Source organism: Trachurus japonicus, chromosome 4, assembly GCF_045865225.1.
Source record: "Trachurus japonicus isolate A0001 chromosome 4, Traja_1.0".
Classification (NCBI taxonomy): Eukaryota; Metazoa; Chordata; class Actinopteri; order Carangiformes; family Carangidae; genus Trachurus; species Trachurus japonicus.
In genome coordinates this window covers 35,836,812-35,863,989 of record NC_140910.1, presented here as the reverse complement: position 1 = coordinate 35,863,989, position 27,178 = coordinate 35,836,812, and the positions used below count along the sequence as shown (strand labels likewise).

The 27,178-nt window shown below is 39.8% G+C and overlaps 1 protein-coding gene across 3 annotated transcripts in view; it reads right to left on the bottom strand.

Annotated features, from left to right (window-relative positions):
• The window catches only part of patj (PATJ crumbs cell polarity complex component), a 193,416-nt gene that overhangs the window by 93,193 nt on the left and 73,045 nt on the right, over window positions 1-27,178 (bottom strand). For all 3 annotated transcript variants that reach the window (XM_085775262.1, XM_085775264.1, XM_085775265.1), the window contains exons 20-27: window positions 16,135-16,425; window positions 13,633-14,080; window positions 11,620-11,683; window positions 10,127-10,207; window positions 9,296-9,367; window positions 7,482-7,659; window positions 4,999-5,109; window positions 1,041-1,100 (exon numbers count right to left, since the gene is read on the bottom strand). In XM_085775262.1, the coding sequence (XP_085631388.1) occupies window positions 1,041-1,100; window positions 4,999-5,109; window positions 7,482-7,659; window positions 9,296-9,367; window positions 10,127-10,207; window positions 11,620-11,683; window positions 13,633-14,080; window positions 16,135-16,425 (1,305 nt within the window). The remainder of the gene's footprint in view (window positions 1-1,040; window positions 1,101-4,998; window positions 5,110-7,481; window positions 7,660-9,295; window positions 9,368-10,126; window positions 10,208-11,619; window positions 11,684-13,632; window positions 14,081-16,134; window positions 16,426-27,178) is intronic.

Below are 27,178 nucleotides of genomic sequence, written 5' to 3'. Positions count from 1 at the left end.
GTTTTTACATCATTTTCACTTGTTTCAAACTAATTTTCACTTGAAATAAGTAGAAAAATCTGCCAGTGAAAGCAAGTTTTTTGTGTTTGTAATAAGAAAGAAAAACTTGCTCCACTGTCAGATTTTTCTACTTATTTCAAGTGAAAATCTGCTTGAAAGAAGTAAAAAGTGTCTAAAAACAAGCTGCTTTTAATGTGATGAGTCTGATTTTAAGTAGAATGAGATTTGTTTCGACTAGAAATAAGACAAATATTCTTGGTAAGAGTTTGAGTTTTTGCAGTGTAATATATGATAAACTACAATGAATCAGTGCTGGAGAGGTTAGAAACCCTAGGAGGCTTATCCAGAACCTCACCATAAAATAAATAAGTAAAATTAAATGTATCTTATCGAAATAAAATAACAAATGAATTAATGAGAGAAAAAAAAAAATTAAAACAAAATAACCTAAATAGTAATTAAGCAATGGCTCAAGAGATAAATTGAAATAAATGAAAAGAATTGAGAGAATGAAACAAAAGATGAATTACAATGGCAACTGTTAAAAAGAGTATTAAGACAATCCCATGGCGAACAGATGATCTTTTAATTTCCTTTTCTAGACGGATAGGGAGGGAAAGCTGTTAGTCAGGTGAATATACTTGTTCCACCTTTATATCTGATGTAAAACTGTAAAACTCTAGTGGTGCAACAGAGTGGGATATGCAGCAGCTTCAACTGCCCAGTTGTTCTGGACTGAATGTTTGAGTTATCTTGAAAATATTGTTGGAAGTAGTGATATGGAAGTGTGTGTCCCAGATGCTGGACCTTGCTGCTGAGGCTGTGCTGCCCCCTGCTGGACGCTGCTGGACTCACAGACACTCACATTCAATTTATAAAAAACTTTATTTGTCCCTGCAGGACAATCTCATCTGTAAGACTCAAGAAATGAAAACAAGAAGAAAAGGAACAAAGAAGGAAGTCTAAAGTCTAAAGTCTGATAAGGAGTTCACAGCCACTGATTCAGAGCAGATTTCAGAATAAAAGAGGAGTTTTCTCACCGGAGACGTCGTCCTCTTGGCTTTGTGTCTGTTGTAGCTGGGAGCCGTCACAGACACGGGCTGAAACACACAGGGTTTCATTATTGTTAATATATATAAATCATTCTTCCTACAATGACACAGATTAGTCTGTAATTAATAAACAAATATTAAACTCTGGATTAAAAAACAACTCAGGCCTGGAACCATCCAGTGTGTGGACTGTAGTCTGAGTGGATGTGGAGCTTTATTCTGAAGGGACATCAGAGATGATCTGGAGCTTTATTCTGAAGGGACATCAGAGATGATCTGGAGCTTTATTCTGAAGGGACATCAGAGATGATCTGGAGCTTTATTCTGAAGGGACATCAGAGATGATCTGTGTGTCTCAGTCAGTACGGTCACATGACCTTAATCCGTCTGTAACTGGACGACTGAAGTTCATGTGAACGTGTTAGTTACAGTAGATCCGACTGAAACATCCAGATAATCTGACTGGAAACTAAAGTTAAAAACTCAGGCTGTAGGTTGGCTTCTTTTATAGAAATCGTGTGTGTTTCTCTCTGCGAGTGTGTAACTTGCTTGTGTGGTCAACTTTCCTACCGGTAGTTGACTATGGAGATGTGTTGTACATCATGTGTGCTTCGTCTAAAAGCCTAGCAGCTTTGGACACTGTACATCCCAGTGCATTAAGGTTTTTCTCTGGTTGTGGTCGTCTCACTCAGTCAGCTCTACTTGAAGTCCAGGTGGCCAAACATCTCTGAGCAGCCGGAGAGAAACTGACTGGCTGCTGCTGATCTATAAGGCTCTCCTCTCCTCGGTATGGTTCCATCTTATCTACCGTAGATGACCATTTATTAGCCCGGGTGTTTAATATGCTAAATCGACTTGGAGCACAGGCGTTTATAAGAACCAGGTGCGTATTTGCATTTCATTTGTATACCTTTATTACAGGTGTCATTGCCATGCTCCATCCGGCAGGGGGACTGCCAACGGAAATTAGCCTATTGGCTATAATTGGGTGCATTTACATTTTATCTTTTTAAAATGTTCATTAATGTACACTGTCCCTCTCAAACAAATAAAGGAAAATGAAATGAAATGAAATGAGAGCCGGTGAAGCGCTGTTAAAAAAAACTTTTGTTTTCTGTGCAAGACTATGGTAAACACTAAATCGCCCGGGCGTTTAATTGAACCGGCGTTTATTAAGCCAAATGAGCTCGGACCCCGGCGGCTGAGCACAGGCGCGTATTTGCACGCGGGCGATTATTTGGTCATCTACGGTATGTTCACTCCTCCGTCGAACAGAAAATCGATACGCCTTAAGGTCCAGTGATATCTATAGTTTGAACTTTCCTCGAGTGCAGACTGAATTAGGGAAAAAAGCGTTTAGTTTCGCCGCTCCATCAACATGGAACAACCTCCAGGCTGAACTGAAACTGTCTGAACTTGTATCTTTTAATGTTTTTCGTCACTTCTTAAAGGTCCGACAACAAAAATCAATTGAGCGGTGCCTTTACTGACCAACCTTGTCACCATGACAACCTTGCTCCTTGCACTTTTGTTTTAACCTCCACTGTATTATGGCCCTATTTATTTATTATAATGTAATATTGTAATGTATTTTGTATTTCATGGTAATGTTGACAACGTGTGCTGCTGCCCTCTTGGCCAGGTCAGCCTTAAAAATGAGAACGGGTCTTTTACCTGGTTAAATAAAGGCTCAATAAAAAACTGGTTTTCTTCTAAACGATTAATCTGACTGAAACTGGACAACGTGTGTGTTCAGTGTTCACGCTTCACAACAGTAGAGACTGTGGTCCACTGGTCCAACCAGAGTCATGTGTTTATATGTCCAGCTGGGACCGGTTGGTCCAGTCAGAAATGTAGCTGAGAACTCTGAGTTATTTAAATCCAGTTATTCACTCAGTGACAGAAAAGTCAGGGTTCCTACAGCTGAAGCCAAGTTAAATTTAAAACTTTTTAAGACTTTTTTAAAGCCACTTGAAATTAAATTTAAGACCGACTTCACAACACCACATCAATTACATCATAGGGTTAGGGACAATTTGACCCACTTCCAAGGTAAAGTGACTGCTACATGAACATTGGATTGAGTCTCTTTCCAGCTGTCCTTTCAAAATAAATGTCTCTTTCCAGCTGTCCTTTCAAAATAAATGTCTCTTTCCAGCTGTCCTTTCAAAATAAATGCATAAAAAGTCCAGAAAAAAAAAACACTGACTCTGGAGCTGGAGGCGGTGAGAAATTTAGCATTGACGGCCGCCACTAACTTCTCTATGTCTGAATGTTACCAATTATTTTTAGATTTGAGATTAATTACAATCATAAAATACCACTTACCATGTGTTAACATTTTTAAGACTTTTGAAAAATTGATTGAAGACATTTTAATGCCAATTAAGGCCTTGTTTTTAGATGAATGAATTCAATGCCTTTTAAGACTTTTTGAGGATCAGTAAGAACCCTGAAAGTGAAGAGGACAGGAGTCAGTATCAACCTGCTGAAATGACTCCACCTGCTGGTGAGGAGGAGGAGACACCGTCAGGTAGCAGATGTGAACACAGAGCAGAGCTTTAGCCAAGACATGTTAACATTTAACAGTCAGACTGGATGTGTTGCAGATCTCTGTCATTCAGTTTTGCCTCTTGTCAAAAAGAACATTTCAGATCCACAACTACATTCTTCCTAGGACAGATACACTGTAAAAACTCTACATCTTTCCAAGAATATTTGTCTTATTTCTTGTCAAAATGTCTCATTTCTAGTCAAAACTAATCTCTTTCCACTTAAAATAAGACTCATCACCTAAAAATGAACTTGTTTTTAGATCATTTTCACTTGTTTCAAACTAATTTTCACTTGAAATAAGTAGAAAAATCTGCCAGTCAAAGCAAGTTTTTTTGTGTTTGTAATAAGAAAGAAAAACTTGCTCCACTATCAGATTTTTCTACTTATTTCAAGTGAAAATCTGCTTGAAAGAAGTAAAAAGTGTCTAAAAACAAGCTGCTTTTTAATGTGATGAGTCTTATTTTAAGTAGAATGAGATTAGTTTGGACTAGAAATAAGACATTTTGACTAGAAATAAGACAAATATTCTTGGAAAGATATTTGATTTTTTGCAGTGTGACGTCACTGTAACCATTCATGTGTATGGGGTTTGTCATTACAGATATCTACAGTTCAGTTGCAGATATCCACTATGTGAATTACAGATATCTGTAACTGAATTACCACTAGTACTAATTCCAGTTTGAGATATCTACAACTTGATTCTGACTAGTCATAATTCCAGTTCTAGATATCTTTAATTCACCTCAATTAAAGATATCTACATGTCCCTGTTCAGATATCTGAAATTAATTTTTGACTAGGTGAAATTAAGTTGTAGATATCTGTAACTGGAGTTAGTACTAGTGGTAGTTCAGTTACAGATATCTGTGAGTGCAGGGATGTCACCATTATAGATTTTCTTGCTACGATTATTGTCAGAGAAATAATCACGGTGTTTACGATTATCACGATTATTATGCATCAATAAATTTCACAACACTATGAATGTGTAAAATCAAATACAGTCAAAATATAATTACATTACTAATCTCTTAATATAGGACCAGTTATTAATCCCGCGGGGGAAGTGTTTGAAATATTTAACTCATTAATTGTCATCTATACCAAATGTTTAAGTTTATTTTAATCATTTTTTTACAATACAAATGACACGTTAACATTTAAATTCCTACTAATTCAGTGTTACGTTAGATAAATGGACCAGAATCTGTGCAGCTTCCTTTACTTTACTTTGGTGCCACATCTGCCGATAAGTTTCCGACATCATCTTTTTCGGAAAGTGGCGGTATTTAGAAATCTTTACGATTAAATAATTGTGGCGTTTAATACCGCGAATAATTGTGAAAACGAGTAATTGTGACATCTCTAGGTGTGTGTGTGTTTGTACCCGTGGCGTGGCAGAGAGACTCTGGACGATGAAGACCACCGGGCTCGGAGCGGACTTGATGGCGCTGACCGCTTCCTCATGACTGGCAGCTCGGAGATCCACACCCGACACCTACACACCACACACACACACACAGACACACACACACACACACACACACACACACACACACACACAGAGAGCGGTCATGAAACTGAACAACACCTCCACACTGCAAAAACTCTACATCTTTCCAAGAATATTTGTCTTATTTCTTGTCAAAATGTCTCATTTCTAGTCAAAACTAATCTCTTTTCACTTAAAATAAGACTCATCACCTAATAATGAACTTGTTTTTAGATCATTTTCACTTGTTTCAAACTAATTTTCACTTGAAATAAGTAGAAAAATCTGCCAGTGAAAGCAAGTTTTTTGTGCTTGTAATAAGAAAGAAAAACTTGCTCCACTATCAGATTTTTCTACTTATTAGTGTGAATGCTGAAAGCCAAATGTTAGCATTCACACTATTGTTCTTCTGTTCGGCCATTTTCTTCCGCCTTTTTACGGTCTTCTTCTAGTCCTTAATACTTTGTGCTATTTCAACAATTCATATATCAAATCATGCAGCTTTTTCTGGACTTTATCGGATGTATTCAAATTTTTCATACTTTTTATACTTTTTCAAATATTTAACTTTTTCTGATTTTTTTTTCCCCATAGAGAATGCATTGGAACAGTCTTCAAACTCTTCAAATCTTCTTACTTCTTTCAGCCACTAAAGCTTCACCATACTTTCTGCTAGAGACTTCATTCAAATTCTAAGCTGTAGACAAACTTTTTAAGTGTTCCTCTATGACTCAGCTTATTGATATCTTCAACAGTTTCTGATATTTGGCAGTTTTAAAATCATTAAGTTTTTTCCAGCTTTATAATGGGTGTGTGTTGCGTCTAACGAGCAGAGCTAGAGTGGTGACATCGTCAGCCAGAGTGGAGAGGCAAAAAAACATTCAAGAGTTTTTCTGGCTAAACTGTCAGCACGGCCACAAATTAAACTCTGGACACATTATTTTCTCCAGTTTTGTAGCCACACTTGTCTTCTGGCTAAAATTCTGGTCAAAAATGCAAAGAGACTTAGATAATAATTTAAAATATTTTTTAAATGCAGCCAGGGAGCTCTCTGCTCTCATTCAGCCCAGGAGAAGGAGCTCAACTTTGTAACTTGCTGTTAAGTGCTTTTTAATTCGTTTTAATTCACCAGAAAATAGTCACAGGTCACAAAAAAGTCCTCTTCTTACTTGGTGTGGCTAATTTCTGCACTTTCCTTACTTTTTTTTTAAGCAGAAGCCAGTGATCCTCTTATTAAAGGTTTTCTTTGCCCCTCACATACTGTCTGTGTCTGTTGCCTAGTGGTTAGCTCACTGGGCTGAACACCTGAAGGTTGCTGGTTCAAATCTTGCCTCAACAACAATTATAGTGAATTATTTTCCCAGTCGTCCTCTGTTGACTTCTGATAACTTGCTTCATGATGAAACTGCTGCTCTCAGCCTGAAATTCACAGACATTTTAATTCTAAGTCATTCAAGCTTGACTCTCAAGCTTTCTTGGTGTTGACACAGTGTGTTTCCAACAGGTGCAGCTTTGGGCTCGTTAACTTCAGAGTGAAACAGAGTGCAGCTCATCAACAGACAACAGTCTCTGTAACTGTGTGTGCACTGTGGCCTAGAGGCAGAGTGAAAGTCTACTAACCATGAGGTTGTGGGTTTGATTCCTACCTCGGTCAAACATTTGTATGGTGATCACTGCTTGCACTATTTGCTAATTCTGCAACAGCGTTCAGCTGCTTTCAGCATTCACACGCATTTCCATCAGGAAATGCTACTTTATCTAGTTTCAAGTGAAAATCTGCTTGAAAGAAGTAAAAAGTGTCTAAAAACAAGCTGCTTTTTATGTGATGAGTCTTATAAATGACATTTTGAGTAGAAATAAGACAAATATTCTTGGTAAGATATTTGAGTTTTTGTAGTGCATGTACACTGCAAAAACTCTAAATCTTACCTAGAATAGTTGTCTCATTTCTAGTCAAAACTAATCTCATTATACCTAAAATAAGACTCATCACATTAAAAAGCAGCTTGTTTTTAGACACTTTTTACTTCTTTCAGGCAGATTTTCTTTTTAAAAAAGTAGAAAAATCTGATAGTGGAGCAAGTTTTTCTTTCTTATTACAAACACAAAAAACTTACTTTCACTGGCAGATTTTTCTACTTATTTCAAGTGAAAATTAGTTTGAAACAAGTGAAAATGATCTAAAAACAAGTTAATTTTTAGGTGATGAGTCTTATTTTAAGTGGAAAGAGATTAGTTTGGACTAGAAATGAGACAAATATTCTTGGTAAGATGTGTTGAGTGGTTGCTAGGTGACAGATGTGTTGAGTGGTTGCTAGGTGACGGATGTGTTGAGTGGTTGCTAGGTGAGTGGTTGCTAGGTGACGGACGGGCCTCACCTCCAGGATCTTGTCTCCGGTCTTCAGACAGCGCGTGCCGGCGGCCGGGCTGTGAGCCAACACCTGCTTGATGAAGATCCCCTTCAGCTCCTCGCCGTTCTTCAGACGCTTGATGACGTGGTGACCGCCCACGATGCTGAGGCCCAGGGACTGGTCCTGGTCCACCCACACCTCCACCCTGAACACACAGACACACACACAGACACACACACCGTCACCAGGGTTCCTACAGCTTAAGCCAAGTTAAATTTAAGACTTTTTAAGACGTTTTTAAAGTTGTGGAGAGGAGATGATAAACTAAAAAGGACACGTTTGCGCGTCGGTACTGTTTGTTTCCATCCAAAGTGATTCAAATAACTGGGAAATGATGCGCATTAAAAGAAATGTGAGTTCTGTGTGTTTCCATTCAAAGTACGGACTTTGGTGAAAACTACAAACTTGCACGAGTTTTCCACAGCTGTCCTTTCAAAATAAATGCATAAAAAGTCTGAAAAAAAAACACTGACTCGGAGCTGGAGGCGGTGAGAGATTTAGCGTTGACGGCCGCCACTAAAACTTCTCTATGTCAGAATGTTACCAATTATTTAGAGATTTGAGACTAATTACAACCATAAAATACCACTTATCAAGTGTTAACATTTTTAAGACTTTGAAAAATGTATTTAAGACATTTTAATGCCAGTTAAGGCCTTGATTTTAGATTAATGAATTCAATGCCTTTTAAGACTTTTTAAGGACCCGTAAGAACCCTGGTCACTGCCCCGTGAGGCCTCTCTCCCTCACTGCCCCCACCCACCCCCACCCACGGACGTTGAGAACCTGACTTCCATACCCTCCTGTTACCCTCACACTTTCCCAACCCCCCCCCCCCAGGTCAAATGAAAGGTCACTGGGGGCTGATTTTTGGCGAGGAGGTGTATCTCTGGGTAAACTCTGGATGTCCCAAATTTCAGAATGAAAGTCCATTTTTTGGACTCGTAATGCATTTTAACAACATCCGTGACCCTTCAAGTGGACAAAAACCTCCACCTCTGCCTGTGGGTTTTTTAAGTTATTTTAAAATTCTAACTAACAGATTTCACCATGAAACTTCCCAAGTTTATCACTCACATTAAGACAAATATTTTTTCTATTGCAAGTTTTGTCAAATGTTATGTTATGTAAATGAAGCAATATCTAATTAAATATGCGCTAATTTGCATATATTTCCAGAACATAAACCTGACCAATGGATAAGGCCCCTTCCAAAATTCTTGTTTTATTTTGTTGTCTATTATATTTTTTTTATAGCGATTATACACTCTTACCAAGAATATTTGTCTCATTTCTAGTCAAAACTAATCTCATTCTACTTAAAATCAGACTCATCACATTAAAAAGCAGCTTGTTTTTAGACACTTTTTACTTCTTTCAAGCTGATTTTCACTTGAAATAAGTAGAAAAATCTGATAGTGGAGCAAGTTTTTCTTTCTTATTACAAACACAAAAAACTTGCTTTAACTGGCAGATTTTTCTACTTATTTCAGGTGAAAATTAGTTTGAAACAAGTGAAAATGATCTAAAAACAAGTTCATTTTTAGGTGATGAGTCTTATTTTAAGTGGAAAGAGTTTAGTTTTGACTAGAAATGAGACATTTTGACAAGAAATAAGACAAATATTCTTGGAAAGATGTAGAGTTTTTGCTGTGCTTATACAAATATATTCATGGGCAGTTGATTCAGATTTTACCAATAAACCTTGTTAATTATTACAGACTGGACCTTTAACACCAGGTGTGTGTGTGTGTGTGTGTGTGTGTGTGTGTGTGTTTTACCTGCGGGGGGGTCCCCAGTGGCTGAAGGCCGGAGTCTCCTCTCCCTCCCCCTCCTCTCTCTCAGGGAGGTTACTGTCCACACACACACACACACACACACACACACACACACACACACACACACAGACACAGACACAGACACAGACACACACACACACACACACACACAGACACACACAGACACACACAGACACACACAGACACACACACACACACACACACACACACACACACACACAGACACACACAGACACACACAGACACACACACACACACACAATTTAAGACTTTTTTAAAGCCACTTGAAATTAAATTTAAGACCGACTTCACAACACCACATCAATTACATCATAGGGTTAGGGACAACTTGACCCACTTCCAAGGTGAAGTGACTGCTACATGAACATTGGATTGTGTCTCTTTCCAGCTGTCCTTTCAAAATAAATGTCTCTTTCCAGCTGTCCTTTCAAAATAAATGTCTCTTTCCAGCTGCCCTTTCAAAATAAATGTCTCTTTCCAGCTGTCCTTTCAAAATAAATGCATAAAAAGTCCAGAAAAAAAACAAAACACTGATTTGGGGGCTGGTGGCGGTGAGAGATTTAGCGTTGACGGCCGCCACTAACTTCTCTATGTCAGAATGTTACCAATTATTTAGAGATTTGAGACTAATTACAACCATAAAATACCACTTATCATGTGTTAACATTTTTAAGACTTTTGAAAAATTGATTTAAGACATTTTAATGCCAATTAAGGCCTTGTTTTTGTTTTTAGATTAATGAATTCAATGCCTTTTAAGACTTTTTAAGGACCAGTAAGAAGCCTGACTACCTGTGGCGTCCTCTGATTGGCAGAGAGGCTCCGGCTTGGCTCCGCCTCTTCCTCGCCTTGATGTCAATCATCCTGACCGACCTCCACGGGAACACACACACACACACAAGAAAAACACAACAACACAACACAAAACAAGACGTGTCATGACAGTGTGTTATTAGATCCCTTCTCATGTGTGTAACTGGTCCAAAGTCTGGATCACAACAACGAGGTTTAACACTGAAATTCAGATTAAATCAGGATTTAATCTGAATTTCAGTTTTGGTACACACACACATTTAGTATGGATTAAAGAGATAGTTCACCCAAAATTTAAATTTCACTCATTATCTACTCACCCCCAATTTGGACAAACCAGGGTCTGTCCTCTTCCTGGTTCGTCCAAACTTGACGAACCAGGAAGAGGAGCTTCGAGAAGCTTCCGCTACAAACAAGCTTGAAATATAGACTTATTTAATTTTTTTCGGAACTATTTCTCATGTCGGGGCTTCAATACCAGAGGGACATTACAGACGAGCAGCATGGAGGTATCTGGATGTTTTTTGGTGTGTCTTTTTGTTATGAAGACAGTTGGTATCCATTTGCAACCGTCATATGGACATGCACTGCTACGCCGAGACCCCCTGTAACTCAGAGAAGACACGGAGGACTCTGAAACTTCAGAGTCTGAAATTTCAATTTTGGGTGAACTATCCCTTTAAACTCTGTTTGCATTAATAAAACCAGGTTTAAAGTTCATCACCACAACTCAACCCACAACAACCACTGTTACTGTTACTACTGAGCTGCTGCTGCCCCCACTGGGACCAGCAGGGGGCCACACAGGACAAGACAGGAGGGAGGGAGGGAGAGATGGAGGAGGAGGAGGAGGAGGAGGAGGAGAGAGAGAGAGGGATGGAGAAGAAGAAGAAGAGGGGGAGGAAGTGGGATGAAGACTAAGAGAGGGATGATGAGGAAGAGGAGGAGGAGAGAGAGGCACAGCGAAGAAGATGAGAGAAAGGGATGGAAAAGAAGAGGAGGAAGAGATGGGGAGGGATGAAGATGAAGAAGAGGAGGAGGAAGTGGGATGAAGACGAAGAGGAGGAGGAGAGAGAGGGATGGAGAAGAAGAGGAGGAGGAGAGAGAGGGATGGAGAAGACGAAGAGGAGGAGGAGGAAGTGGGATGAAGACGAAGAGGAGGAGGAGGAGGAGAGAGAGGGATGGAGAGAAGGATGGAGAAGAAGAGGAGGAGGAGAGAAGGATGAAGAAGAGGAGGAGGGGGAGAGAGAGGGATGGAGAAGAAGAGGAGGAGGAGGAGGAAGTGGGATGAAGACTAAGAGGAGGAGAGAGAGGGATGACGAGGAAGAGGAGGAGGAGAGAGGGATGAAGACGAAGAGGAGAGAAGGATGAAGAAGAGGAGGAGGAGAGATGGGGAGGGATGAAGAAGAGGAGGAGGGGGAGAGAGAGGGATGGAGAAGACGAAGAGGAGGAAGAGGAAGATGGATACTCACTCGGTGTCGGTGTCGGTCAGAGTGAGCTCAGAGTCGGCTTCACTGTCTCTGGACTCTGGGAGAGCTACACACACACACACACACACACACACACACACACGCACACACACACACACAGACACACACACACACACACACACACACACACACACACACAGACACACACACACACACACACACACACACACACACACACACGCACGCACGCACGCACATAAATAAATAAAGTTCATTCAAAGACGACGGTCATATTCACAGTTAGCTCATCTTTAAAACAGGAGGGGGGGGGTTTGGTAACTTTCCCCCTGATAAATGAAATCATCATTTAAAGGGACAACCAGGAGTTTCTATTTGGTTATAAAACAGTCTGATATGAATGTGGATGAATCTCCGTTACCACTTGTTAATGGTCCATTTTAGATAAATCTATGGTTTTGTCTCTATGGTTATTTTGTTATTATTAGTGGTGGTGGAAATGCTGGGCGAGCCGACCAGCGTTTCTTTACTTTCGGTTTCGTGGCGAGTCATGAGAATAACGCCGCCGTATGAATCTCCGTTTATGGTGGGAACTACGACGGTATGTGATCGTCTTCCAACCTCTGACTTTAATTCTTGATGAATGAAAACATGAGTCTGTCTTGCACCGGTCAAAGAATTTCAATTTCACTTCATAAATGTAGTGTGAAAACACTTCGCTTTTCCTAAACTCCTCGTTGTCCCTTTAAAAACTGTATTTTACACTTCCTTGGTTTATTTTTGTCTGATATTAAAATCTGTTTGATGATCTGAAACATTTAAGTGATAAATATGTAAAACAGTAAAACCTCAGGAAGAAGGAGATCCAATATTCTGTTCTACTTCATGTGTAATCTTCATGCAGTTACATGGATAAATGAACTATTAACTTTTTTTTTCTTCTTCTTAATTTTAATATATATATATATATATATATATATATATATATATATGTATATATATATATATATATATATATATATATATATATATATATACAGTATATATTATGGCATGCCGTTCAGGAATTTAATCGTTGAATATATGGAATGAACCTTTTAATATATTGAATAAAACTTGTATTTATTGAATGTATCTCTGAATATATGGAATTAACCTTGAATATATTGAATGAACTTTGAATATTTCATTTCATTTTTTGATTTATTCCATTCATGGTATACATACTTCACATGGCTGCACATATTTACATAATGTACGCATAGTCACCATAAATGAAAAGGAGCAGGATGAACCTTGAATATATTGAATGAATCTCTGAATATATTGAATGAAACTTTGATTATATTGAATATTGAATGAACCTTGAATATATTGAATGAAACTTTGAATATGTTGAGTGAATCTTGAATATATTGAATGAAACTTTGAATATGTTGAGTGAACCTTGAATATATTGAATGAACCTTGAATATATTGAATGAAACTTTGATTATATTGAATGAAACTCTGAATATATTGAATGAAACTTTGAATATATTGAATGAACCCTGAATATATTGAATGAAACTTTGAATATATTGAATGAAACTTTGATTATATTGAATGAAACTTTGATTATATTGAATGAACCTTGAATATATTGAATGAATCTCTGAATATACGGAATGAATCTCTGAATATATTGAATGAACCTTGAATATATTGAATGGAACATTGATTATATTGAATGAACCTTGAATATATTGAATGAAACTTTGAATATGTTGAGTGAATCTTGAATATATGGAATGTACCTTGAATATACTGAATGAACCTTGAATATATGGAATGAACCTAAAATATATTGAATGAAACTTTGAATATATAGAATATATTCAAAGATGATTAATTTCCTAAATGGCATGCCATAAAAAAAATATATATATCATCATTATATCATCATCATATCATTTCTTAGGCTAACATCGGGTCGGGGGGAAAAGAAAAAAAAAGAGAAAAAGGTTTTTTTTTTAAAGAAAGAAAATGTGAACTGACCCTGGATCAGGTTTTCTACAGACATGATGCTCTCATGGTCCGGACCCAAATACAGGTCTGGTCTGTGCTGGTCTGCTCTCTGCTGGTCTGGTCTCTGCTGGTCTGGTCTCTGCTGGTCTGCTCTCTGCTGGTCTGGTCTCTGCTGGTCTGGTCTCTGCTGGTCTGGTCTCTGCTGGTCTGGTCTGTGCTGGTCCGGTCTCTGCTGGTCTGCTCTCTGCTGGTCTGCTCTCTGCTGGTCCGGTCTCTGCTGGTCCGGTCTCTGCTGGTCTGCTCTCTGCTGGTCTGGTCTCTGCTGGTCTGGTCTCTGCTGGTCCGGTCTCTGCTGGTCTGGTCTCTGCTGGTCTGGTCTCTGCTGGTCTGGTCTCTGCTGGTCCGGTCTCTGCTGGTCTGGTCTCTGCTGGTCCTCCTCCTCCTCTCTGAGCTCCTCCTGCTCCTCCTTCCTCCAGCTCTGATGAAATAAATCAACAAATCCGTGTTTTAAAGCCCCAGTGTGTAACTTATTTGTCTTTTTCTGATCAAAAATCAAACCTGTCTTTCATAAATCCGTATTTCACTGAAGGTGAATCACAGCGTTGAATATAGAATCAGATTCTAGATGACGCTGAGTGATATTTTCTGTCTTTATCATATATTTATCTTCACTTTAGGACCTGATACCACACTGCAAAAAACTCAAAATCTTTCCAAGAATATTTGTCTTATCTTCTGTCAGAATGCCTAATTTCTAGTCAAAACTAAACTCTTTCCACTTTAAATAAGACTCATCGCCTAAAAATGAACTTGTTTTTAGATAATTTTCACTTGAAATAAGTAGAAAAATCTGCCAGTGAAAGAAAGTTTTCTATGCTTGTAATAAGAAAGAAAAACGTGATCCACTATAAGATTATTTATTTCAAGTGAAAATCTGCTTGAAAGAAGTAAAAAGTGTCTAAAAACAAGCTGCTTTTAATGTGATGAGTCTTATTTTAAGTAGAATGAGATAAAGTAGCATTTCCTGATGGAAATGCGTGTGAATGCTGAAAGCAGCTGAACGCTGTTGCAAAATTAGCAAATAGTGCAAGCAGTGATCACCATACAAATGTTTGACCGAGGTAGGAATCAAACCCACAACCTCATGGTCAGTAGACTTTCACTCTGCCTCTAGGCCACAGTGTACACACAGTTACAGAGACTGTTGTCTGTTGATGAGCTGCACTCTGTTTCACTCTGAAGTTAACGAGCCCAAAGCTGCACCTGTTGGAAACACACTGTGTCAACACCAAGAAAGCTTGAGAGTCAAGCTTGAATGACTTACAATTAAAATGTCTGTGAATTTCAGGCTGAGAGCAGCAGTTTCAACATGAAGCAAGTTATCAGAGGTCAACAGAGGACGACTGGGAAAATAATTCACTATAATTGTTGTTGAGGCAAGATTTGAACCAGCAACCTTCAGGTGTTCAGCCCAGTGAGCTAACCACTAGGCAACAGACACAGACAGTATGTGAGGGGCAAAGAAAACCTTTAAGGATCACTGGCTTCTGCTTAAAAAAAAAAGTAAGGAAAGTGCAGAAATTAGCCACACCAAGTAAGGAGAGGACTTTTTTGTGACCTGTGACTATTTTCTGGTGAATTAAAACGAATTAAAAAGCACTTAACAGCAAGTTACAAAGTTGAGCTCCTTCTCCTGCTGCTGTGAAAAAAATGCATTGGGCTGAATGAGAGCAGAGAGCTCCCTGGCTGCATTTAAAAAATATTTTAAATTATTATCTAAGTCTCTTTGCATTTTTGACCAGAATTTTAGCCAGAAGACAAGTGTGGCTACAAAACTGGAAAAAATAATGTGTCTAGAGTTTAATTTGTGGCCGTGCTGACAGTTTAGCCAGAAAAACTCTTGAATGTTTTTTTGCCTCTCTCCACTCTGGCTGACGATGTCACCACTCTAGCTCTGCTCGTTAGACGCAACACACACCCATTATAAAGCTGGAAAAAACGTAATGATTTTAAAACTGCCACATATCAGAAACTGTTGAAGATATCAATAAGCTGAGTCATAGAGGAACACTTAAAAAGTTTGTCTACAGCTTAGAATTTGAATGAAGTCTCTAGCAGAAAGTATGGTGAAGCTTTAGTGGCTGAAAGAAGTAAGAAGATTTGAAGAGTTTGAAGACTGTTCCAATGCATTCTCTATGGGGGAAAAAAAAAATCAGAAAAAGTTAAATATTTGAAAAAGTATAAAAAGTATGAAAAATTTGAATACATCCGATAAAGTCCAGAAAAAGCTGCATGATTTGATATATGAATTGTTGAAATAGCACAAAGTATGAAGGACTAGAAGAAGACCGTAAAAAGGCGGAAGAAAATGGCCGAACAGAAGAACAATAGTGTGAATGCTTTCAGCATTCACACTATTGTGCTTTCAGCATTCACACTAATGAGATTAGTTTTGACTAGAAATAAGACAAATATTCTTGGAAAGATTTAGAGTTTTTGCAGTGCACCTCCTCCTCCTCCTCCTCCTCTCACCTCTGCTGCTCCTCCCTGGTCAGAGGAGGCGAGCTTCCACTCCTCCCACGACGGAGGAGGTTTTCTAGGGAGAGAGCTCTTCTTCCCCTCTTCCTCCTCTTCCTCTTCCTGCTCCTGCTGCTCCTCCTCCTCGTCCACAGCCATCTCCCTGCCCTCCTCCTCAGGAAGGAGGTCAGAGGTCATGGAGGAGGAGGTGGCGTAGCGAGGAAGGCCTCCGTCCAGGATCAGCTCCTCTTCCTCCTCCTCCTCCTCCTCCTCTTCGTGCTGGAGCTCATCAGGAAGGATCAGTAACTAGGAGAGAGAACGAACGTCACAAAACTCTGATTATTTATCACATTTTATTTTTCTTTGTGACAAAAGACTTTGACTCTCACTGTAAAGTTTATTATTATTATTTATTTTCTACTCATTTCATTCAGAGAACAACCTAAACTAACCCTAACCCTGAATGTGAGACTTTACACTTATTGTTTTTCTACCTGTGAACCTTATTTAATCAGAACAAATGTCCAACCGTCTTTTTTTCATATTTTTCTTCTTATAAGTACACTGCAAAAACTCAAAGTCTTACCAAAAATATTTGTCTTATTTCTAGTCAAAACAATCTCATTCTACTTAAAATAAGACTCATCACATTAAAAAGCAGCTTGTTTTTAGACACTTTTTACTTCTTTCAAGCAGATTTTCACTTGAAATAAGTAGAAAAATCTGATATTGGAGCAAGTTTTTCTTATTACAAACACAAAAAACTTGCTTTCACTGGCAGATTTTTCTACTTATTTCAAGTTTTTATGATCTAAAAACAAGTTCATTTTTAGGTGATGAGTCTTATTTTAAGTGGAAAGAGATTAGTTTTGACTAAAATTGAGACATTTTGACAAGAAATAAGACAAATATTCTTGGAAAGATTTTGAGTTTTTGCAGTGTAAAAAAAAAAGTCTGTTTTAGTTTTTTTCTAGTGTTATGTGCCGTCACAGTCTGAGATACGGCAGCAAAGTCCCGACTGCCTGAGAGACACATTATCAGCTGTTTCTCTCTCTAACGAGGCTGTTGGAACAAACACACTCATCCACACACACACACAGAAATCAACACATATACAGTTTGTCCATAAAAGAAGATGTGTGTAATAAAGTGAATAAGTATTGAACACATGAAGAGGAAAAGGAGGAGGTGCAGAAAGGAACGGAAGTCATTAACATCAGAGGCTTCAAGGTTTCTGTACCAGGTCTGTTTGTCTAATCCGTTATATCAGTGGTTCAGTTCCATAGATTATTGATTATTGATTATTTATCCTCCTACAAAATGTCTGGGTCTGGTTTGGTGATGTATCTTCTCTCTAGGAAAAATAATCCTCATGTCCAGTAAAACTGAAATTAATCTGTAGTTTATCGATCTTTGTCCTTGTTGTTGTCGTCTTGTTTTTTTCTTTTCTTCCTTATTTTTTTCTCTCTGTTTGTTGTGTTTTTTCCTTTTCTGCTTCTTTTCTTTTCACTATTTTTTCTATCAGTTGATCTGTTTTAGTGACTTTGTATTGGAGGGGAGGATTTTATAAAAGCTCTTGGGCTTCTTTTCTTCACCTGCACAATTACTTTTCAAGTGAAAATTAGTTTGAAACAAGTGAAAATGATCTAAAAACAAGTTCATTTTTAGGTGATGAGTCTTATTTTAAGGGGAAAGAGATTAGTTTTGACTAAAATTGAGACATTTTGACAAGAAATAAGACAAATATTCTTGTAAAGATGTAGAGTTTTTGCAGTGCAGCTGTCACCAGTTTGTCAAACAGCTTCTACTGTCTTCGTCTCCATGGCATCGACAGAATAAAAAGTCCGTCGGACCAGAAGTGAAAAAGCCGCAGCTCGCACTAAATCTAGAACTTGACTTACTTTGAAAATGAGCCGTTATCTCTGAACACATAATGGTTTTCTCCAACTCCCCAAAGAGCCTCCCTCAGCAGATACCGAGGGGGGGGGGTCCTGTTCTTAACATTATGATGCAGACATTAGCCCGCGCCGGGAAATATTAATGACAACACTTAGGCTAATTTCCATGGACGAAGCCTCATCTTCAAGGACTCTGCTCCTCTTCTTTTAATTTGGGGCTGGGAAGCCGGCCCATCGCCCATCGCCCATCGCCCATCGCGGCCGTATAATGGAGGTGAGGAGCAGACGGCAGCAGCGGCGGCGGCGGCGGGGAGCTCATAACGCTAACAGGATGTTCTGCAGACTGATGTGTATTGGCCGTGACTGCCTGGCCTCATATTCATAAGATTTAAAGACGTTGTCATTTAATATCTGAGCCATTAGACGATGAGGACAGGGGAGATGACCAGTCTTTCTGCAGCGGCTCAGGATGATGAAGGCTGAAGGATCTTAAGCACTGACTTCAAACTTTCACTGCTCCTCTTCTCTCCTCTTCTCTTCTCTCACTGCACATGTGGAAGAAAAACACAAACCGCCACAGAAAACCAAAATCTAAAAGTCTTCACACCATTTGCTCTTTAACGTGGATGTAATTATTATATTCTATAAGATTTTATAAGGATTTTTTATGATCATGAAATGCTGTCAGGCCTCTTATCTTCCATCAATTAAAAAATCCAATTAAAGCTGAACCCAATCAGCTAGAGGTCTGACTGTCAAAATAAAAGCACCACATTAAAAAGCAGCTTGTTTTTAGACACTTTTTACTTCTTTCAAGCAGATTTTCACTTGAAATAAGTAGAAAAATCTGATAGTGGAGCAAGTTTTTCTTTCTTATTACAAACACAAAAAACTTGCTTTCACTGGCAGATTTTTCTACTTATTTCAAGTGAAAATGTGTTTGAAACAAGTGAAAATGATCTAAAAACAAGTTCATTTTTAGGTGATGAGTCTTATTTAAAGTGGAAAGAGATTAGTTTTGACTAGAAATCAGACATTTTGACAAGAAATAAGACAAATATTCTTGGAAAGATGTAGAGTTTTTGCATTGCAGCCGTGACGTCTTCACACGATTTGCTCTTTAACGTGGATGTAATGATATATTCTATAAGATTTAAAGACGTTGTCATTTAATATCTGAGCCATTAGACGATGAGGACAGGGGAGATGACCAGTCTTTCTGCAGCGGCTCAGGAGGAGGATGATGAAGGCTGAAGGATCTTAAGCACTGACTTCTAACTTTCACTGCTCCTCTTCTCTCCTCTTCTCTCACTGCACATGTGGAAGAAAAACACAAACCGCCACAGAAAACCAAAATCTAAAAGTCTTCACACCATTTGCTCTTTAACGTGGATGTAATTATTATATTCTATAAGGTTTTATAAGGAGTTTTATGATCATGAAATGCTGTCAGGCCTCTTATCTTCCATCAATTAAAAAATCCAATTAAAGCTGAACCCAATCAGTTAGAGGTCTGACTGGCAAAATAAAAGCAGCAAAAGGTCTTTAGAGCACTGCAAAAACTCAAATATCTAACCAAGAATATTTGTCTCATTTCTAGTCAAAACTAATCTCATTCATCACATTAAAAGTAGCTTGTTTTTAGACACTTTTTACTTCTTTCAAGCAGATTTTCACTTGAAATAAGTAGAAAAATCTGATAGTGGAGCAAGTTTTTCTTTCTTATTACAAACACAAAAAACTTGCTTTCACTGGCAGATTTTTCTAATTTGTTTGAAACAAGTGAAAATGATCTAAAAACAAGTTCATTTTTAGGTGATGAGTCTTATTTTAAGTGGAAAGAGATTAGTTTTGACTAGAAATGAGACATTTTGACAAGAAATAAGACAAATATTCTTGGAAAGATGTAGAGTTTTTTGCAGTGAGTCTGGTACAACAACACACGTTCATGTAGAAACACCTTCATGCTGCTAAAATCTGAATCTAAAATCTTTTATTTATGTCGTTTGTGCCAACTTCACTCACTCTTCACTTCCACCAACATGAGTTCCCGTTATTACGAGACTTTGATTTATTCAGACAGACCTTAGGTAGCTGCAGAGATGAACTCTTTAATTATGGGCAGCATGTCCCTTTACAGCAGAAAAAGCTCCATATTCCAGATTATATCTAACAATTAAATAAGGGTTAGGGTTAGCGATTATAAACTTATATAAATGTATTCATGGGCAAGTATATTCAGATTTTAACAATAAACCTCGACTAATATGACACACTGGAACAGTCCTAAGGTCTCTGCATGGCTACCTGTCTGCTTCAGGACTGATTTAAAGATCATTTTAATGCTTTTAAAGCTCTAAACGATCTCAGTCCCAGTTATTTATCTGAGTTGCTTCTAACATACGAGTCCTCTACAACTCTCAGCCTTTTAATTATTCCACAAGTTGCAAACAGAAGATAGGATGAGGCCTCGTTTCATCACCACGGCTACACTGATGGAGCAGACCTTTACCTTTTCAGCTTTTAACTCAATCTTATTATTTTTATCGCTGCTATAAAACTATTTATTGTCTTAATTGCAGTATCTCTCTATCCCCTTGACCTATCTACACATTATACATATTTATCCATTTTTACTTTACCCATTTTATTTTATTTTTAATCTATTTGAACTCATTCATTCTTATTTTATTTTATTTTATCCCATTACACGTATCTATTCTATCTCATTTTATCGACTCTCTGGTGTTTTCTCCATCGTTTCCTCGATGCCTCTGAAGTCCAGTGTTTTAAGATTCTTGTGTGAGTGTGTGAGTGTGTGTGAATGTCTTTTATTTATTAGTGCATTCTGTCAATACTTAAAATATTATTATCATTTTGATACTTCTGTCCTATTGCAGTGATTTTAATACTGTATCTGCTCCCACTTTACCTGCCCAAGGACGACAGGCGGAAATTAAGTTGTTGCTATAGATAGATAATAATAGAGATAGAGAATAAAATAAAATATAAAATATACCTATATATATACACATATACAAACTATCACCTATATATATGCATACATATATACGTATGTACACATATACACACACACTCTGATATAAAAGAAATAGAGTTGATAATGTCAGTTAGTGCAGATGTTGTGTCTATAACAACCTGGCTCAGAGCATCTCTTCTTGTTGCACAAGATTCATGTTTTTTGTGCATTGTCCCTGTTTTAAATAAATACATTCATTCATTCATTGATTTGAATTCACATGTATGAGTTGCTATGAGTGGCTTGTGCAGCTGGTTCATCTGGTGCATTGTGGGAAATGTGTCTTTTCGCCCACCCCCCCCCCCCACCCCCGTGCTTAAAGATTCTAGCAGATTTTCACTTGAAATAAGTAGAAAAATCTGACAGTGGAGCAAGTTTTTCTCTCTTATTACAAACACAAAAAACTTGCTTTCACTGGCAGATTTTTCTACTTATTTCAAGTGAAAATTAGTTTAAAACAAGTGAAAATGATCTAAAAACAAGTTCATTTTTAGGTGATGAGTCTTATTTTAAGTGGAAAGAGATTAGTTTTGACTAGAAATGAGACATTTTGACAAGAAAGAAGACAAATATTCTTGGAAAGATGTAGAGTTTTTGCAGTGAGCCTGGTACAACTTTACTTACTCTACTCTTATATATTGATCATGACATTTTGACTTTGTGTATATGTTTATGTTTTGTGGAATGGATGAATAAATCAATCAATCAATCAAATAAAGCCTGATTGATTGATTGATTGATTGATTTAAATTCACATGTATGAGTTGCGTTAGTGGCTTGTGCAGCTGGTTCACCTGGTGCATTGTGGGAAATGTGTCTTTTGCTTAAAGAAAAGGTAGAAACATGAGTGCACCTGAGTCTCTGAGGGACGAGCCGTCGGACTGAAGCCGCGGTGCGTTCACGGCCGCGGCCCGGAGCGGTTTTTCCCAGCTTCCTTCCCTCCCGTGTGTAGTGTAGTGTTGTGTTGCCGGGGGCGACCGGCAGCGGGATAGATAATGTGATGACAGGCTCGTTCCTCTGCTCGTGACCTCTAAAAGTTAACGAGCTGTGGACGCGTAACGGGGGTCTGTCTGTCTCTCTCTGGTCAGCGGGCTGCGTCGCCGCGGTGACAGAGAGCGCTGCGTCGCCGCGGTGACAGCGTTATGGAAACCCATCAGAGACCTGTGGGCTGTGAAAAAACCCTGCTCAGCCAAATGGGCTGCATATAAAACAGGAAATAAAGAGGAGAGAGAGAGGGCACAGGTGAAACGGTTGTCATGACGACCGAGGAGCACGCCGCCGCCGCTCTGACCCGTTTCACAGAAAGATGAAAGATGAAACTTTCACAATAAAGTTGTTAAATAAAGAAAAAACGCACGTCCTTTCACAATAAAAGCATTTAGAGCGTCATGATAATGTTATATTCAGTGATTTAGGCTCAGATTGTCTTTTAGAGAAGGAAAAATACAGGAACTTTAAATTAAAATAATTAACTAGTTTAACACAGGTTTAAAAAGAACATTTACAAAGTTTATAAAAAAAAATTCTTTGGGCATTTTCCAGTTGTAATTCTTTACACTTTTAGTTTTTGTCAAATTCTGATTTCATTTTTACAGAATTGCTGCTATTTTCCTGTAAAATCACAACTTTTATATTTCTTTGTTTATTATCTTTGTAAAATGAACATTTTGTTCTTTTAGCACCGAGTGTTGTTTTTATAAATAATATTAAAATAAAATATTGTTAAATAAAGAAAAATGCACGTCCTTTCACAATAAAAGCATTTAGAGCGTCATGATAATGTTATATTGATTTAGGCTCAGATTTTCTTTTAGAGAAGGAAAAATACAGGAACTTCAAAATAATGAACTAGTTTAACACAGATTAAAAAAGTTTACTAACCCTAACCCAAAGTTTATACAATTCTTGAAAATTATGTTTTTTTTCTTTGGACATTTTCCAGTTGTAATTCTTTACACTTTTATTTTTTGTCAAATTCTGATTTCATTTTTACAGAATTGCTGCTATTTTCCTGTTAAATCACAACTTTTATATTTCTTTGTTGTTATTATCTTTGTAAAATGAACATTTTATTCTTTTAGCACCGAGTGTTGTTTTTATAAAATCACAACTTATATTTGCAAATTAGTTCCTGTAATATTGAGACTTTATTCTTGTGAACTTGGACTTTATCTTTGTAAATTAATTTTATTCTTTTAGCACCGAGATGTTTGGTGATGTTAACGGCTTCATCGTTCCAGACGTAGTTTATTACTTGTTACCTATTTGTTTCATTATTGAAGAGGTTTTTGTTGCTGTGACGATCAATAGCTTTGATATTATTTATAATTTATTATAATATTTATAATTTATAATATAATATTTACTATCAATAACTGATTAATCCTAATTGTAACACTTTACTGTAATAGGTATTGATCAGATTGACATAACACTGTCATAACCATCAATGAATACTTCTGACAGCTGTGGTTAAGTGTCATTCAGTAAGTTATGTCACTTTTGATGCAAAGTTGACATTGTTTGAGATGTTTTTGTTCTGACAACTTGACATAATTGTTAAAGTTTGTCCATTAGGTCTGCTATGACAGTTTAAATTGTCTTTATGTCAAGTTGTCAGAACAAAAACATCTCAAACAATGTCAACTTTGCATCAAAAGTGACATAACTTACCGAATGACACTTAACCACAGCTGTCAGAAGTAGATTCATTCCCCTATGCTATGTCATGGTTATGATCTGATGAACACCTATTACAGTAAAGGGTTAATCCCACTAATACTAATGACTGAACGGACTCTGTATCTGTGAGCAGCAGCAGCCTAGCCCTTCAGTACCACCACTCACACTGAATACTGCAGTACTGCGTGTACTGATGCTGAAGGACCAGAGTGTCCTCAGAGTGCCCCCCCCTCCCCCCCCCCCACCTCCTCCCCCCTCATCCCCCCTTCCTCCCCCCCCCACTCACTTAAGAGAGAGAGAGATGCTGCTGGTTGAGCTGATAGAGCACTTTATACCGTCCAATCATCCAGCTGAGTCAGCAGCTTCACACACAGAGAGAGAGGGAGGGAGGGAGGAGGGAGGGAGGGAGGGAGGAGAGGAGAGGGTGAAGGAAGGTGAACGAGAGGAGAGGAGGAGGAGGAGAGGAGGAGAGGAGAGGAGGAGGAGGAGAGGAGGAGGAGAGATGATGGAGGAGAGGAGGAGGAGGAGAAGAGGAGAGGAGGATAGGAAGAGAAGGAGAGGAGAGGAGAGGGTGAAGGAAGGTGAACGAGAGGAGGAGGAGGAGGAGGAGGAGAGGAGGAGGGGAGGAGGAGGAGAGGAGAAGAGAGGAAGAGAAGGAGGAGAGGAGGAGGAGAGATGATGGAGGAGAGGAGGAAGAGGAGGAGAGGAGGAGGAGAGGGTGAAGGAAGGTGAACGAGAGGAGAGGAGGAGGAGAGGAGGAGGAGAGATGATGGAGGAGAGGAGGAAGAGGAGGAGAGGAGGAGGAGAGGGTGAAGGAAGGTGAACGAGAGGAGAGGAGGAGGAGAGATGATGGAGGAGAGGAGGAGAGGAGGAGAGGAGGAAGAAAGGAGGAGGAGGAGAGGGTGAAGGAAGGTGAACGAGAGGAGAGGAGGAGAGGAGGAGAGGAGGAGGAGGAGAGGAGAGGAGGAGGAGGAAGAGGAGAAGAGAAGAGGGGGAGGAGGAGAAGAGATGATGGAGGAGAAGAGAAGAGGATGAAAGAGGAGGAGAGAGGATGGAGGAGAGGAGGAAGGAGGAGAGGAGGAGGAAGAAGAGGAGGAAGAGGAGAGGATAAAAGAGGAGGAGGAGGAAGAAGAGGAGGAGGAGAGGAGAGGAGGAGAGGAGAGGAGGAGGAGAGGAGGAGAGGCGGCGGGGCGTCGAGGTCGGCATGGGCTTCGGCGGCCCGACGCGCGGCTCGGCGTGGCGCGCACCCCTGCTGCGCGTTCTGCTTGTCGGCTGTCGCTGCTGACTCTGCGTGCGGCGTCGCGCGGGCCGGTCTGGTCTTCTTCTCGTCTTGCGTCGTCTTTTCGTCGTCTCGTCACCCCTGCTCTTATTCGCCGCCTGCCTCGTCTCGGATCTTCTGCTTACTTCTCTTCCTTCTTTTTTCTTCGTTTCTTCTTCGTCGACACCCGCCCGTCTTGCCGTCTTCTCTTCGTCTGCGTCTTCTAGCGTTCTTCTGCTCTTGCGGTTCTTCGTCTCTTCGTCTCTGCTTCTAGCGTCACTTCTGTCTGCTGGCTTCGTGCGCGACTGTCATGGCGTCGTAGCTTAACCCCCTTCTTCTTCCGTCTCTTCGGTCGTCGCTTCCTCTCTCTTCTTCTTCTCTCGCTTCGTCTGGGCGTGCTTCCTCTTCACCCCGCTCCGCTTCTTCCTCTTCTGCGTCTTCTTCTGCTTCTGTCTCGTCTCTGCTTCTACTTCCTCTCTCTGGCTCTGCTGTCTCTCTCTTCTTCACTTCGTCTCTTCACCCCTCGTCTCTTCTTCCTCTTCTTCTCTCTTCACCCCCTTCTTCTTCTCTATCGTCTTCTGCGTCTTCCGTCTCTTCTGACTTCCTCCTCTTCTGCTGCGCTTCTTTCGTCTTCTTCGCTTGCATCTCGGCCTTCGGCGGCCTTCTTCGCGCTTCAGCGTCTACCGTTCGTCTTCTTCTTCTTCTTGCTTCTTCTGCTTCTGTCGCTCTTTTACTGCGCTGCTTCGTCCTTCGTCTCTGCTTCCTTCTCTGTCTCTCTTCTTCTTCGTCATTCCGTCTGTCTTGCGCTTCTTCTTCTCTCTCGTTCTTCGGTCTGCGTCTTCGTCTGTCGGCGTCGCTTCTCGGCGGCGTCAGCCTTCTCCTTCGCTTCTTCATTCTTACTCTTCCTCTTCACTCCTCTGCTTCTTAACGTCTGCCTTCTGCGTCTTCTCATCGTCTGCTCGTCTTCTTCTTCTTCGCATTCTCCTTCTGCTCTTCCTCCTCTTCTTCACTTCCTTATTTACGTGCATTCCGTTCCTTGCTTCTTCCTTTCGTCTTCTTCTTTCGTACTTCTCTCTTCTGCTCCTTGCTTCTCTTCCTCTTCTTCTGCTCTTCGTTCTTCGTCTTCTCTCTTCGGAGTCTTCGTCGGATCTTCTTGCTGCTCCTTCTTCATATCTTTCGTTCTCTGTCGCTGCGTCGTTATCTGCTATCTTACTTCTCGCGTCCGTCTTCCTTCGCTGCTGCCGTCTTTCTTGCTCGTCTGCGCGTGCTACTCTTCTTCTTCTGCTCTGCGTTTGACTTCTACTCTTCACGTTCTCTTCTGCTTCTTCTCTGCTGCTTCGTCTGCATCGCTCTTCCCTGCTTCTCGTCTTTGCTCTTCTTCGCGTCACCCCGCGGGCGGCTGCGTGCGCTTCCTTCTTCTTCTTCGTGTCTCTGCTTCTTCGTTCTCGTCCTGTCTCTATCTTGTCCTTCCGTTCCCCTCGTCACTCCCTCTCATCTTCGATCGTCTCCTCTGGTCGCGCGCGTACTCTTCCTGCGTCCCGCTCTTCCCCTGGTCTTCTGCGCGCACCCCTCTCTCTTCCGTTCTTGCGATCTGCTTCGTCGGCTGCGTCTTCTTCTTCGTTCCTCTGCTTCTTTCTTTCTTTCCTTCTGTCGCCTATCTTCGCTTATTCTTTCTTTCGTCCATTCTGCTTACTCATCTCCTCTCTCGTCCGTCGTTCTTTTCTCTGCCTCTCTTCCTTCTCGCTGTCCGATCTTCTTCGCTCGTCGTCGTCTGTCCGACACCGCCCCGTACACGCCCCCATATTTTACCTCCCGCCAGCCACACTACAGCCGCGACCCCAGCGGTCCGTCCCGGCACAACATGCCCCCCGCCCACGAATCCACCCCCACCCAGACCACTCAGTTTTTAGATTTGTTTTCTTGATGCTGCCGCTCGTTTATTATTTTGATGAACATGAAGGTTTATGACTCAAGCTTTGAGCCACTTCCTGTCTGAGGCCTCTTCACAGTAAAAGCCTCGAAAAATGATGCATCAACAGGGTTTATACAGGAATCTGGAAGTTCATTCTAAAACCTTTTTAAGACTTTTTCAAGACCTTCTCAACATTTTCCAACACCTCACTGCCACTTCAAGCTGTAAACATTTACATCAGTGACACTTTTAACTGAACAGTTTTAGTT